Source organism: Notolepis coatsorum, assembly GCF_963971535.1.
Source record: "Notolepis coatsorum genome assembly, chromosome: 16".
Classification (NCBI taxonomy): domain Eukaryota; kingdom Metazoa; phylum Chordata; class Actinopteri; order Aulopiformes; family Paralepididae; genus Notolepis; species Notolepis coatsorum.
Window position 1 is genome coordinate 66,295,746 of NC_140180.1, and position 16,188 is coordinate 66,311,933.

A 16,188-nucleotide genomic window follows, 5' to 3' on the forward strand; every position below is an offset into this window, starting at 1 on the left:
TTTCTTCTTCTCTGATTTAACAGCAGGTGGGGCGGCGCCCGTGCGCCCCTAGTGGCAGAGCCACCACTGCTCTAGCCACTAATTAGACTAAGCCCATCGGTCGTCAAAGTGTTAATGCAATCCGCAACCACAATAATTCACCACCTTCGTAAGAATTCGACACTTGGCAGCGGAATACCTTTCTCGGAAAAACTTTGTTTATTCCATAAACAAAACCTCAGCTCAGATGTTATCAGATTGTCTTGTCCTTGCTATCGTCTCTTCTGCTGTTCAGTCCAATAGTGGCTAAGGCCTTGTCGTTAGCCAAAACCCTTCTCCCGTTAGCCGAAGCTAATGATGATGTGTCATCTCCCCCCCCCATCGGCGAGGGTGAGAGGGATGAGCGTCTGTGATGGTTCTTCTCAGTCTGGCTTACACCCGGAAGGAACTTACTTTTCTATATTCTCGCCATAGCAACGACAGGCCCGCCCCTCTTCTGGTTACTATGTGCCGCTGCCATGATAACTGCTTTAACCTTTAAACACACATTTTAAACGTCTGTTTCATTAATGTCAAACCCTTTCCCTCGCTCCTGTGCCTGCTGTTCTTATCAGCTGTTGATGTTCTGATGGAATGCAAACACCCTGCTCGCTGCTCACACTGACTGCTAAACCGCCTCCCCACTGTCACCATGCACAGCTGCCTCTCTGACCTGGCACCGTTAGATGCTGTCATCTCCCCCCCAATCTATACATCACATACATTGAAAAACACAGATATCTTTCAGGGGGCTACTACCCAATACCCATGTATGTATGTTTGGATCAATGATCAGGCCGTTAAACCCCTTTCACTACCACACTACCAAATGGTTAACCCTTTCACTGTGACAATACAGAAGGTTAACCCTTTCACTGCATTAAAAATAGGGAAACAATGTCCAGGCATGCACTCCAGGTTTTTCCAAATTTATTGGCAGCCTGAAATCATATCATGACGTTTCGGTGTGAACACACCTTCTTCAGAATGGCTTAGATGCAACGTCATGATATGATTTCAGGCTGCCAATAAATTTGGAAAAACCTGGAGTGCGTGCCTGGACATTGTTTCCCTATTTTTTATGTATGATATCAGAGGTTACAGCACCCAGTGTCAAGTCTAGTGAGGTGAGCGCGTTCTACAACTTTTTTTAACCCTTTCACTGCCACACAACAAAGTGAAAGGTTAACCTTCTGTAGTGGTAGTGAAGGGGTCAACATATTCACCAACAATAATGAACACATTTTGGATATTAGGCCTTTTCCATTTGATGGGAATAAGTCAGATAATTGTTCTGTTTCAATTTGATGAATAATAGTTGGGGTTCAACTATAGTCAAAATGTAGTTTGGTTTGTTACATTAGAGAAAGCCATAAAATATAAATGGCAAGATATAGTATATATATATAATAGGAATACAATGAATCACTACAGTAATGCTGTGGTAAATATATTGTATGTACAGGGGAAAATACTATGGTTTTACTGGTGATTTTGGTATGATGGTTATATCTTGGGGGGTTTCTCTTACAAGTTTACAGGCATGAGTTCAGACACATTTCAGGCATTGCAGACCAACAATGAGGTAGTGCCTCTCTGCTACAGTAACAGCAGTTACTCGTATTTCTAGTTTTACCTGATGCACTTGGGTGGATTTGGGTGCGAGAGTGAGTTTCTGAAATGGGTTCATGTGTTTCAATGATAAACACCAGGGAGACCAGAGAGATAAGCCCAAGGTGTAGCTGGGTCATTTCAAAAGAACATTTAGCATTTCTCTATAGTTCTAGATAGAAATAAAGCAATACCCAGAAAAGCTGGTTCAAAACCATACTGTAGCTCCTTGTGTGAACCACCTAGTAGTTACTTTTTATTTGAATGCTGCTGTTAATGGTTCTTAAATATAATGTGCTGTTTTTATTTATTTATTTATTGTTAGTTTTATTTTTTGTTGTTCTTTGTAATTGTCTGGGGACTACAGATAAATTTGCCTCTTGGCTAATTGTGTCACATCACAAGTGTGAACTGAAATGTTGATTGATGTGTATTTTCCCTCCCAAATAAATAATATATTTTTGTTTAAATACATACATACATACATAAATAAATAAATACATAAATAAATACATACATGCATAAATACATATGAAGAAGGATAAAGCCCCAATGTAGGTATTTCTTTAACTGTACAAACATTATAAATGTAAAAACAATTAAGCCACAGCCTTTTACAGACACAAAATACAGCAAATACAACTAAGAACTCGTATTGAGAGAGAGTACACGCACTTCAACTTGTTAATACAACTAAGAACTCATATTGAGAGAGAGCACGCACTTCAACTTGTTAATACAACTAAGAACTCGTATTGAGAGAGAGTACACGCACTTCAACTTGTTATGAAGACGAGGGCCCGGTGTTCAGAGTAGCACCATAGTAACATCAAATAGGATCAAGTTATTGAGGCACATGCTTATTGTTCCTAACGTTTCCATGTATTACTAACGCTTCGATAAGACAGCGCATTCAAACATTAGTAATACTTACGCATTCAGTATTTACCTGCTGTTGTATTACTAATTGACTTGCTATTACATTGTCATTCCTTGCTCACCAATGAAACAGAATCATACATGCCCAACCTTTTTTGTTGCTAACTATTAAGATCTCTCCCTCTCTGTCTCTCTCTCTCTCTGTCTCTGTCTCTGTCTCTGGCTCTCACCCTTGCTCTCTCACTCATCAGTGGGCGTTTCCATTGAGCGCCTGACTATTTATCTGGTCTTAGTATTCACACAAGCCACAGAGAGAGATTCACTTGCCAGGCTGTGGCTAAAAAGACAAATGAGCTTGGTGTAAATAAGGATATATTGACCACCGGATAGATTGACCACCTGATCATCTAATCTCAACCTTTCTAGACAGACAGGGCTTCTTACTTTTCTGTTTAAATTGAGGCAATGGAGATGTGAGATTGCTAGCCTGGCCAGTGGGCCTACTTGCTTGTCAAAAGAGAGAAGTAGGCTATTCATTGAATGAGGGGGGCTCCATCACAAGGAAAGGTAAGCAAAAGTGATCTGCTGACTTGTTATTTCTATTACAATGTGGCAAAGGTAAGTGATGTATGGAATACATATCAGTGTCTGTCACAACTGTGAACAACAATGTTGTACAATAATGTTGCCTGGTTGTGTTTTTGACCTAATGACATCATTTCATTTAGGGAATGTTTACAACTTTGTTCATTTCATTGTTGAACAGGTGTTGGTAGGCTCTCATTACATACAGGTGTTGGCATATAGGCTCTCATTACATACAGCACAAGTACAGTACAACGGAAAGAAGTTGGCCTCGAATCAGAGTGCAAATGTAACAGTTAAGTGCATTAACAATATACAATGTACAAGTGATTAAACTGGAGTATATATAAATGAGTACTACTGAGTAATAATGATAATGAGATGTATGTACAGTGTTATAGTGTTATTATGTACAGTGATACAGGTATAAAAACTAGTGGTAATCAAATTAATTCAAGACTTTATAGTTAATTAATCAAAATTTATCACATTTTAATCGCATATCAATATTTGATGCGAAAAGCAAAATTGTTCTATTAAAATTAATTTTGTATACGAGTGAATCAATGAATATACATTATACATACGTTTAAGGAGAACAATCCTGTATTAGCTATACACAGACCAACAGATCAATGCAATTTTTAACAAAGTACAGCAATTTTAGGAATAATATATATATAGCGCAAAGGACCTTTTGTAAACTCAAGCACTTTCAAAGTAAAAGTAAAACACAGTACTTTCAAGTACATTCCAGAAAAGTTTACCATTGAAAAAAAAAAACTCTTGATTGATCTCAATTTCTTGTTTTTTATGAACAAACCAGACTAAGAACAAAAGCAGTTTGCGATTTATTATACTTTATACTTATAGCACATGCATGAGTCTGGTCTCCTTTAACATTCTTACACAATAAAGAAAAATCATGATGCGATTAAATGCATAATTTTTTTTTACTTTGAATTCTTTCTGTAGTTAATTAATCGAAATTAATGCGATAAAGTCCCAGCCCTAATAAAAACACTATACCCATTCTGCAATCTGTTAATAACATTTTCATTCAATCAATCTGCGCGGTGATTGATTGAATGAACATTTTATTTTGAGTAAATTGTAATGAACCAAATGAGAATATCAATAAATTTGTTTGTATCTTTGACTGTGAATAACACCATGCTCAAATTGACCAGACCTGAAAAATCTAAGCAAATTAATAGATGGAAGATGATTAAACAGACGGTTTTGTAGATACAGTACTGAATTCTGCCCTCCGGACACATGCAATTTGAAATATGATTATATAATATAGAATATCAGGCATAAAATGGTTATGCGATTAAAATGCGATTAATTAGATTAATTAATTACAAATCCTGTAATTAATTAGATTAATTTTTTTAATCGCCTGACAGCACTAATATATATATATATATATGAATATACAGCATTATTGTATGTGCTATCATACAGAGTTATACGGGTAAACTATAGTTTGAGGTATAATTACAATGTAATGCAGTTGTAGACAGTGAAGGTAGTAGGCAGGTATAAATTGAGTATAGGCAACAGAATTCAGAGTTTATGGGCAGGGCTCTACGATAACTTTTTCCTCAAGGAGCACAGCTGTCTCTCTTTAGAGACATTTAGGAGCACAGTGAAAAATGTTCAAGTAACAAAGTTAACAAACTATTTATTACATGCATATACTGTGCGTGTGTGTGCATACTAAGGGACATCTGTGCATAGCACATAACACCAAAATCACACATTGGCCCATGCCTACTAGACGCAAAGGATATCGGTTGTCAAGCTGCTTTTGCATGTTGTAGTGTTGTCACGATACCAAAATTTTTACTTCGATACAGATAGGAAAGGTAATGGAATATATTATTAGATGACAGAACATCGACAATTCTTTATACAATTCTTTATACAATTCTTTAATTCATTATAATTTTAAACGCTATTGAAACGTAAATAATCAGAAATAATCAAATTATTCTGTTACAGTGGGCGGCTAGGTGGTGCAGTGGGAAAGGCGCTCACCTCCAATGCTGGAGACGCTGGGTTCGATCCCAGCGCTCCACATTGCTTTCAGTTTAGCTGGTCGTCCATACTAATACCCATTGGCAGTATTAGGGGGTGGGAAACTGATGGGTGGGGATCAGACGTTGTGGACAGCGACTCCTACAGGTCGGTTGGTGCGCCTGCGCAGTAGAATCAGGAAGCGACGGGGGCGGCGTCCCTCCAAAGCGCAGACCCCTGACGCTGAAAGATCGCGCTGCGCAGGTGAAAAGATGCGACGGCTGCTACCTCGAGTACCGGAGGGGACTCGTGCAATGTATGGCTTCGTCCACATTACAGCCGGCTTGTGGGAGGCATGAAACAGCGTTCGAGATAGGGGAGGGTTGAATTGGATGATACGAAATTGGGATGGGAGAAAAATCAAAAAAAAATATTATTCTGTTACAGCTGCTGAGCTATATGTTATAGCTACTGTCCATCAATATATCTTCCTTTTGAATGAAATAAGTTCAAGAGAGAGAGAGAGAGAGAGAGAGATTCTCAGCCCCCCCTTCCATCACTATTGGATGCCTCTGAGCATTCCCAGGGATAGCTCACAGTAGTTAGTGTTAGCAGGTTAGCTTAGTTAGAGTTAGCAGCTAACATTAGTTATGGTTTTAGCGCAACCTGGGTATTCAGGAATGGCGAGGATGCAAAGCATGTTAGACCATTGGACCCGTTGCTTGCAGAATTTTCGTTGCACATACTGTAGCTGTCGAACACAGGGCTGAATAGCTAGATGTCATAGCTTATGAAATTGAAGGTCCGCGCTGCTCTGTGTCTAATATGAAATGACAATTGCGCGTTGACACGCCCACTACACAAAACTATTACTCGCTATTCACTGTGCTCCTAAATGATTTTAGGGGCAAATGCGAGTGAAATGCTCGCACTGTAGAGCCATGATGGGGGGCTGTCACTGTGGCACAGAGTTCAGAGAGAGTTGAGGTGAAGAAGCCCCCCTGGTGCATCATACACCAGACTAACTTACACTACCCCTCTTCTTACAGTTGAATGGCGCTGTGCTACTGTCGCTGGCGGAACATGCTGATCTGCGTGTGCACCCCATTCCTCCTGTTCATCCTGCTCTTGGCCTGTGTCACCATGACGGTGTGTTTCACCATAAATAAGCAGCACAGATCAGGCACCAGCAACAACAGCATCATGGCACAGTTGACCTTGGCCCCGATCCACTTTGTCTCCCCGGGAACTTACCAAAAGGAAGGGCTGGCTCCACTTCCTAAAACCTTCTGGGACCTACAACAGCACGGGAATGCTGTGTGGAACCAGCTCCAGCTGCCCGTCGACCGCCAGTACAACCCCATCCTGACCGCCAAGCCCATAAAGAGTAGATATAAGAATGCCCGCATGTTTGAGTCCCAGTTGAGGGCGAGCTTCTCTAAGATCGGGAATTTGGAGTCTAAGATGGACAATTTTGCAACGCTACCCCAACAGATGAGGGAGTTCGTCACCTCCATGCATCACAGAGACTACCCCGTCCTCATCGAGCCGCCTGCGGGGTGCGGAGCCGGGGCAGAGGATGAGAAGAAGCTCCCTCTGCTCCTTCTGGCCATTAAGACAGAGGAGATGAACTTTGTGAACCGGCAGGCCATCCGGAAGACGTGGGGCAAGGCAGGGTGGATGGTGGGAAAGAGGGAGAGCGGGCATGAAGGAGAGAAAGGAGAAGGTGGTGATAGTGTAGGAGGAGAAGGCGGATCATACATCCGCAGGGTGTTCCTGCTTGGCAGGAACATGGAGTCTGGGGTGGACTTGTCCGAGTTACTGGCGCTGGAGAGTAAGCATTATGGGGACATCCTCCAGTGGGAGTTCAAGGACTCCTTCTTCAACCTAACCTTGAAAGACGTGCACTTCTGGGCCTGGTTCTCCCGCAACTGTCCCCAGACCTGCTTTGTCTTCAAGGGGGACGACGACATCTTTGTCAACACCCTGAACATGGTGGACTATCTCCAGGATCAACTGGAGAAGCCGGGGGCAGACAAGGCCATGAAAACTTTCATGGTCGGGAATGTCATAGGCACGGCCAAACCTATTCGAGAGAATACGTCAAAGTATTACATCCCAGACAGCTTCTACAAGGGGTTTTACCCCGCATACGCAGGTGGGGGAGGGGTGGTGTACTCTGGCCTGCTGACCAATCGTCTCAACTACATATCACGAAGGGTTCACTTGTTCCCCATAGATGACGTTTACGTGGGGATGTGTATGCTGAGGTTGAACGTCCACCCTGACTACAATCCCGCCTTTCTGACATTTGACTTTCCCAAAAAGAAAGAGGCAGAGCCGTGTGCCTACCACACAGCTTTATTGGTCCACAAACGAAGTCCTTCCCAGATCATCAACTTATGGTTGGAGCTAAAGAAGACCCAGCGACAATGCTGGAATGCCACTCTAATAAACAAAGACAATGAAAAGGATGTCAAAGACAAGGAAAAGGATGCCAAAGACAAGGATGCCAAAGACAGGGAAAGTAAAAGAAAGTTACCCCGACTTCCGGTTTTGAGATGAGTGGGTAGTCGACCAGTGTAAGAGCTCCCAGTTATTATTATTATTATTATTATTAGAACCACAGGATTACAGCGGGGGAAAGAGGGGTACGAGTGAGACCCTCAAATACCATGGAAATTCCAAGTGTTAATGTTGATGTTAATGTTTATTATGGTTATATGTATGTAAATCAGACGGAGATAGCAGAGGCTACAACCACAAATATTATTTTATGACAATGGGTAGAACGGGAAAACAATTGGAAAAGAAATATGACACAAGTTAAGGGTATAAAAATGATGTTGTTGAATGTGAATGGTATGAATAATCCGATCAAGAGGAGTAAGGTGATGATGAAACTTAAGAAAGAGGAGGCGCAGGTCATCTTCTTACAAGAACCACATCTAATATCACAAGAACATGAAAAGCTGAAGAGATTCGGGTATGAAAATCTGTTCTATAGTTCTTTTAAACAGAACCTTAGAAGAGGAGTAGCCATAGACCTTTATTTTATTATTTTAGCGTTTTTACAATGCCCTAACCCCTAATTTTTTATTTTATTTAGGTAGTACAGCAGCACACACACACACTCACACACACAGCACTACGGGGGATCATTTTTAACTGACTTACTCTTAATCATTGACAAAGTGACAAAGATAAAGAAGGAAATACTAAAATAAAAAGACCACAACAAGTATATTGCTGCTCCACTAGACCACTTTACTGTACCAAACATGACATACAAAAATAACAAAATACTGTGCAACACTCTGCCAAGCGCACAGCCGCGCACACGTATGCATACAGTAGGTTGTCAAAGGCTGTACAAACAAAAGTTCACATTTTCTAATAACAGCATTATTAGACATGCCAATCCAACGAAAGATGTGCTGGTCGCGCTGGAGAAAAGAAAAGAAAAAGATGTTGCGTTTGTCTTTTACATGTTATTTGTTATTCTAAGATGCTAATTAATCTGTATCTGGATAACCAATGAACGGATTCTGTCGGGGCAGGTAGCGTTATTTCGGGGAAATTGATATCTATAGTCTGGTATATTTTTCGTCCATGAAAAATGGAGGCTCTAATTATTATTATTCATAGAGACTCTCGAGCAATAATAATTATTACAGCCTCCATTTTTCGTGGACGAAAAATATACCAGACTATAGATATTTTCCCGAAATAACGCTACCTGCCTCGACAAAATCCGTGCATTGGTTATCCAGATACATTAATTATCATCTCAGAATAAGTGGCTTTGTACAAGCGTTACAATGTACTATCGTGCGGGGCATTCTGATGCTGCTGCTGCGAATGGTGGTGCTTGGCCGCGCGTTAACCCTTTCACTGCCACACTACAGAAGGTTCGCCTTATAATGTGACATGATTACTACTATAAAATGAATGTATTGTAAAACAAAACATAATAGAATTCAGATTTGTTTCTCACAATTATTATAATTTTATTAAAATAAAAAGAATCTTGATTTTTTTTTTTTCTTTTTTTTTAAAGCAATTTCACCCCCGGCCACCAGGGGGTGCAATGCACCCCCATAAACTCCGCCCATGGGAGTAGCTATACTAATTAAGAACACAGTGAAGTTTGAAATGATCAGGGAAATAAGGGATAAAGAGGGGAGGTATGTAATGGTCAAGGGGAAAATGGAAGGTCAAATGGTAACACTAATGAATGTGTATGCTCCACCAGAAAGTGAGAAATATCTATTTGAAACGATCTTTGATATCATAGCGTTGGAAGGGGAAGGGGTCCTGATCTGTACAGGTGATTTCAATGTAGTACTGAACTATGACATAGACACGACAAGCACAACGAAATGGAGGACAAACATTAGCAAATATATGAATATACAAATGGCAGAATTAGGAATCATGGACATATGGAGAGCAATGCACACACTAGATAGAGAATACACACATTATTCGCATACACACACAACATATTCAAGGATAGACTATTTTCTCATGACAACAGGGGACAGATACAAGGTAGAATAATGCAGGATAGGGGTAACGGACATATCAGATCATAGCGCAATATATCTGACAGTGAATCTTAAAAGTAGACGGAGAAATACAGTTTGGAGACTGAATGTAGGACTATTAAATAACAAAGGTTTGGTTAATGAAGTAAAGGAAGACATAATTAGATACAGAGAAGAAAATTATAATGGAGAGGTAGACCCAAACATTTTATGGAATGCACTAAAGGTAGTAATACGTGGAAAATGTATAGCAAAGACGGCATTACTCAAGAAGGCTAGAATAGAGACCACCCGCATTTCATTGTATACTTGTATGCCGTGACAAATAAAACTCTTGACTTGACTCTTGACTTGACTACCAGAACTTGTTAAAGAAACTGAAAGAATTAGAGAAAGAACACCAAAGCTCAAAGAACCAAAAGACACTTTAGAGAGGTAAAGGAAGTTAGAGGAAAGATAAACAAAGAGCTGCTGACAGAAATAGAGAAGAAAGCTAGATACATGAAGCAGACATACTATGAAGGGGGACCGAGAGCGACCAGACTTTTAGCTAGACGAATCAGGACACAACAAAAACTGAACACAATACACACAATAAGGGACACAAACACAAACAAAATACTGAGAGAACCAGCTGAAATAGAGAAGACATTTGAAGAATATTATAAGAAACTATACACACAACCGATAGCGGCAGGAGAAGAGGAGATAGAGAATTTTTTTTTAAAATTAGATCTACCATCGATAGGGAAGGAACAGAACAAAATATTAAATGCAGAGATCACAGAACAGGAAGTATTGAATGCGATCAGTAAAGCAAAGAGTAGTAAGTCACCGGGTAGCGACGGATTCCCCTCGGAATTCTACAAGACATTTAGACAGGAACTGAGCCCCATATTAGAAGCAGCATTCAGACACACAATGAAAAAAGGCACAATGCCACCTTCATGGAAAGAGGCCATAATTACTACAATTCCAAAAGAAGGGAAAGATAGAGAACTATGTAGCAGTTTCAGACCTGTCTCCATACTTAATGTAGATTACAAGATGTATACATCAATAATATCCAAAATATTTGAGACATTTATGACAGATATTATAGACGAAGACCAGACCGGATTCATTAAAGGAAGACAGACACAGGATAACATAAGGAAGACAGTGCAGGTGGTAGAGGAGATACAAAAGGAAGGAGGAAGTAGAGTATTAGTTAGCCTAGATGCAGAAAAAGCTTTTGACAGTGTAAGCTGGATATTTCTATATAAAGTATTGGAGAAATTTGGATTAGACAAAAACGCTATGAACACAATTAGGGCATTATATCAAGAACCGACGGCTAGGATTAAGGTAAATGGTAGTTTGACGGACCGGATTAAACTAGAGAGAGCTACCAGACAGGGTTGTTGTCTTTCGCCGACGCTCTTCGATGTATTCATCGAACCACTGGCTCAACTAATTAGAGACCAAAGACATCAAAGGGGTGGAGATAAGGGGAACAGAACATAAATTGGGACTGTTTGCAGACGACGTGATAGTATATATGAGACAACCAGACACAAGCTTTCCGACACTGATGGATTTACTGACAGAATATGGATACTACTCAGGATATACTCAACGTGACGAAGACACAGACTTTAGCACTGAACTACACGCCAACGATAGAGATCAAAAAAGAATACAAAATTAAATGGGACATGGACAGGATCAAGTACCTAGGGGTTAACATTACAAGAGGGGTGGAGGGGTTATACGATGTAAACTATACACAGATCAATCAGAAAATCAAGAGAGACCTAGAAAGATGGACAGTAATGCCCCTAGATTTCAGCTCAAGGATCGAAATCATTAAGATGAACATATTACCAAGGTTATTATACCTATTTCAGTCTCTACCTATATTAATACCACAAAAACAATTCAGGGAATGGGACAGACAGATATCAAGATTCATTTGGGGGGGGGGGGAGGCCAAGGCTCAGATATGTGACTCTACAACTACCAAAGGAAAAAGGAGGAATGGCAGTACCCAGTTTAGAAAGCTATTACTATGCAGCACAGCTTAAAACAGTAGCGTGCTGGTGCAATGTGAATTATGAAGCCAAATGGAAAGATATAGAAACCAAAAGAGAGGGATTCAAAGTGCAGGCACTGATAGGAGATAGGGAGCTGTTCAGAAGACAGGGACAACTACTAGACCCAATTACCAAATTCACCATAAACATATGGAACACAATAGTAAAGAAATACAAGCTAGAAAAAGAATCCAAGATACTGAGATGGATAACACACGACAACAAATTCAAACTAGGGATAGACGACCATGGGTTCAAAAGATGGGAGGGGGGGGGGGGGGATAACAGCAATATGTACAATGATAGAAGGAGGGGAGATGCAGACTCTACACAAATTAAAAGAAAGATTCAGACTAGAGAATAGGGACCACTTTAGATATTTACAGATTAGAGATTACTATAACAAGGAAATAAAGCAAGACAGAGACAAAGAACAGAATGGGGTAATTAAGATCATGGTAAAATCATACGAAGGAAGGAAGGGGAGGGTGATATCAGCACTATATCAGGCAATAATGGACAGTAAGGGAAATACAACATTGTATATAAAAGAAAAGTGGGAGAAAGAGTTAGAAATAGAGATAACAGAGGAGGAATGGTATAACACATGTAAGACACAACAATCAACCACAGGATCAAGGATATGGAGGGAGTTTGGGTGGAAAAACATAATTAGATTATTTATAACTAGGGCTGTCAGTTTATCGCGTTAATTAGATTAATTAATTACACAGCAAATTATCGCGTTATGAAAATTAACTCAAAATTAATTACAAAAAAAAAAAAAAAAAAATTAAATAATTTTCTTTTTTTATCTCATTCATTCCATAAGAATGTAGAATACACATTTACAGACTTTTTTTTATATGGTCCATTTGCATGTTCTTGGTATCTGATTCTAGGGACATCTATGGATCTCAGGGAATGTATTCCCAGTGTCAGAAATACTGTATCTGTTACTAGGCTTGAGTAAATTGTAATGAACCAAATGAGATATCAATTAATTTTTTTTGTATCTTTGACTGTGAATAACACCATGCTCAAATTGACCAGACCTGAAAAATCTAAGCAAATTAATAGATGGAAGATGATTAAACAGAAGGTTTTGTTGATAGAGTACTGAATCTGCCATCCGGACACATGCAATTTGAAATATGGTTATAGAATATAGAATATCAGGCATAAAATGGTTATGCGATTAAAATGCGATTAATTAGATTAATTAATTACAAATCCTGTAATTAATTAGATTAATTGTTTTAATCGCCTGACAGCACTATTTATAACACCAGAAATACAGGGCAATTACACACCAGCAAAGAAACCATGTTGGAGGGAGTGTGGACAAGAAATAGCGAACCGCACACATATTCTGGAGATGTCAGAAAATAAGAAACTACTGGGAAGAGATAGGAGAGATAATGAAATAATAGGATATGAAATACCCCAGGAAGGCCAAGTGTTGTATCTGGGGAACCTATCACAGGTAGGAATTCAAGGGGAAGACAAATACTTGATTAAGATACTAATAATGGCAGCCAAGAAAGCTTTAACTAAACTGTGGTACAGGGTAGAAGCGCCGACGAAGGAACAATGGATAGAGATAGTAGAGGGGATACAGGAAATGGAGAGAATCACGGATTTGCTGAGGCTGCAAGAGGAGAAGTTTGAATCGAAATGGGAAAAGTGGGAAGAATATAGGAGGGGAAGGAACTACATCACAGAGGATTGAAAAGGATACAAGGAAATTATTGAAAATGTAAATAAAGGATGCAAATATAGAATGGACCGAAGGACCCATGCCACACTTTTTCTTTTCTCATTTTTGTCTATCTGTTTTATTTTTATTTCTTGTTGATAAGTCTTTATAGTTTTGTATGTTGAAATGTATTGTCTATGTATGTTATTGAAAAAAATGAAAATAAAAACTTAAGTAAAAAAAAATAATAATAATTACATTTTCACTCACTCTGATAACTAAAATGGGCAACTGTTCAAAGGACATATCTATTTGCCATCCCATAGAGCCCCATTGTGAACCTGGAAATTTCGGAACCACCAAAGTTTTATGATGGATATGGATAGTACGGATCCCCAGCACTCAGAAACTGCCGGATGCTAAGTTGTAAATGTTGGGCAACTTTTTGTATTTGCATAATTAGCATACATTTGCATAATCGCCTAAATGGATAAATCGCAGAAACTACTTGATCAATTTCAACAATGTTGGAGTTGTTTTGGGGGTTATTCGGGATACTGAATCCATTTATGATACTTAAGAGAAGAAAAAAAGTTTCAAAATTGCTATATTTACTGGAAATTACCATATTTTGGTGCAATCCTTTATGAATTTTCTGTTTATAAATGTTTCAGAAGATGCAGAATTTATAGATAATTTTCATGGAATGTTCAATTGTAAACAGAATGATAATAATAATAATAACTTCAATTTGTAGAGCGCCTAATGGGGTACTCTAGGTGCTTATGCTTGGTTACTGGGGTAACTGCTGCAGTTGAGCTCTGCCATGAGTTCACGTGGCAGCGGAGCAGTTTGCTGCCACAACTAGAAACTATTCTATTGGATTTTTGTATGTGACTGTTACCTTATAAAATGTCCTCAGAACCCCAGTTCCTAGCCTTGACTGAGACTTCAGTGTGCTAATCGTTAACGCAAAACTTCCAAGTGAGTAGTGGCTAATTTGCACCATGATCTCATTCCTACTGTGGCAACGAGCAACTGCAGCTGCAGAAAATACAGACCCCTGATTTTCAAGGATTGTTGTTGTGCAAGTAACTTGAGAAAATAGAAACAGATACACAAACTGTGGTTTTATTACTATCCAATAACAAACACTGAATATAATATGATCACAAGCTGTAGTAAGCCAGCTCTTAGGGTTAACGTTAGCCATCTGACAGTAACTAATGTTAATGCATAGCTAGTTAGCTATGTTAGCAATGTATGTCATGATATGAATGTGTGATTATAACCTGTTATTACCTAGCCTTGCATCACCAGGCTCTATCCCTCGTCACACAGAGAAGCATCAAGTTTGATTCTAAGTATTCATATGGTACTTTTGCTCTCCTTAATGTAGAATTGTGTGATAGAATATCTGAGGCACTGAGGCAGAGAAAGAGACCCAAAAGGTAATGCAAATACCAGTCAAGTTCATGTAGGATACCAATAACATGGGAAATACATGTTTTCATTAGAATAGTGAACAGCCCGTCTGAAATGTACATCCTGGCAATGTATCCAGAGTGTGTAGAGATGGAGGATACAAATAGTGCATTCTTCTCTTGTTAATTTCAGATTGACATGTCAAGGAAGAAATGCCTATTCAAGCCCTGTGACGGCAAGGACAATGACTTCAAGACATCTGGACCAAAAGGCATTACAGCTTTGCTTCAGAGGAGTGAAGAGCTTGACGATTCAGCTACAACTGAGACTTTATCGAACATCATTGCTACCCATGGTGGACAGCCTCTGTAGTTTGTCACAAATCATGTTATAGCTCATATACCTAAGTCTAGAAATGCAACCAAACGCAAGCTCAGCTCAGCTAGGGAAACGTATGTCTCGTTCTCATGCCTTTGAGTTTTCTAAACAATGTCTGTTTTGTGGTATCTTTTGCGAACCCAAAGACACCAATCACCCTGATAGATGGAAGCCAGTGAAACAATGCCGGACTGTTGAGAGACCAGGAAAGTCATCCTTCAAAAACATTTGTCAGAGTTACATGATATATATGTAGCCAACTCCGGGCACCTCTCTGCAGTAAGCAGATACTTGTGTGACTTTTATGGTGATGCTGTAGTTGTCATGAGGGTGGAAGGGTGCCAGACTATTGTCGATGAGTTGTTATGAAGAGCTGGCTAATCCAGGAACAAAGTGTGGTTTGGTAAACCACAATCCATATCTTCCTCATTCCTGGTTGTGTCTGTGTGAAATCTCTCCCCAAACAGGTTCAAATGTTCTCGAGGTCATGTCCTACAAAGTATCCTCTATACAGTCTGCCCCATTGTTCTGACAAGGATTATTACGTTCCTTTTGGCCTCCTTGCTGAGTCTGACGTGGACGAGAAACCCATATATAGGTCTAGTTATCAAATTCTTGGTTTGCAATGGTTTTGCACCTTGTGGGTAAATAAAACCCAGTTTTCATCTACAACTCGTGTTTCCTCATTGTCTCACTGCTTGGTCCCTAACAATGAGAAATGGGCATTCTAAACACTCTGTGCAAGGCCTCTATTAGGCGGTAAATTGTTCTTTGTTTTCACAATGTGTGCCCTCTATCGTATCAAGATACATATTCCATGTGTATGGAATAACACTCACCTTTAACATTCACTTTAAACACTTTTTAACACTACACCATATTGTATCTATTTATTAGTAAACGATTTGCACTACCTCTCTAACTCATCTTTGCATTTGTTTGC

At 39.4% G+C, this 16,188-nt stretch overlaps 1 protein-coding gene across 1 annotated transcript; it reads left to right on the plus strand.

Moving 5' to 3' along the window:
- Positions 1–6,171: 6,171 nt before the first annotated feature.
- Positions 6,172–7,683, plus strand: LOC311242995 (N-acetyllactosaminide beta-1,3-N-acetylglucosaminyltransferase 2; the record flags this gene model as incomplete). The annotated part of the gene is made up of 1 exon (XM_084332057.1): positions 6,172–7,683. The coding sequence occupies one exon, from the start codon at positions 6,172–6,174 to the stop codon at positions 7,681–7,683; it is 1,512 nt and encodes a 503-aa protein (XP_084188183.1).
- Between the last annotated feature and the right edge of the window lie 8,505 nt (positions 7,684–16,188).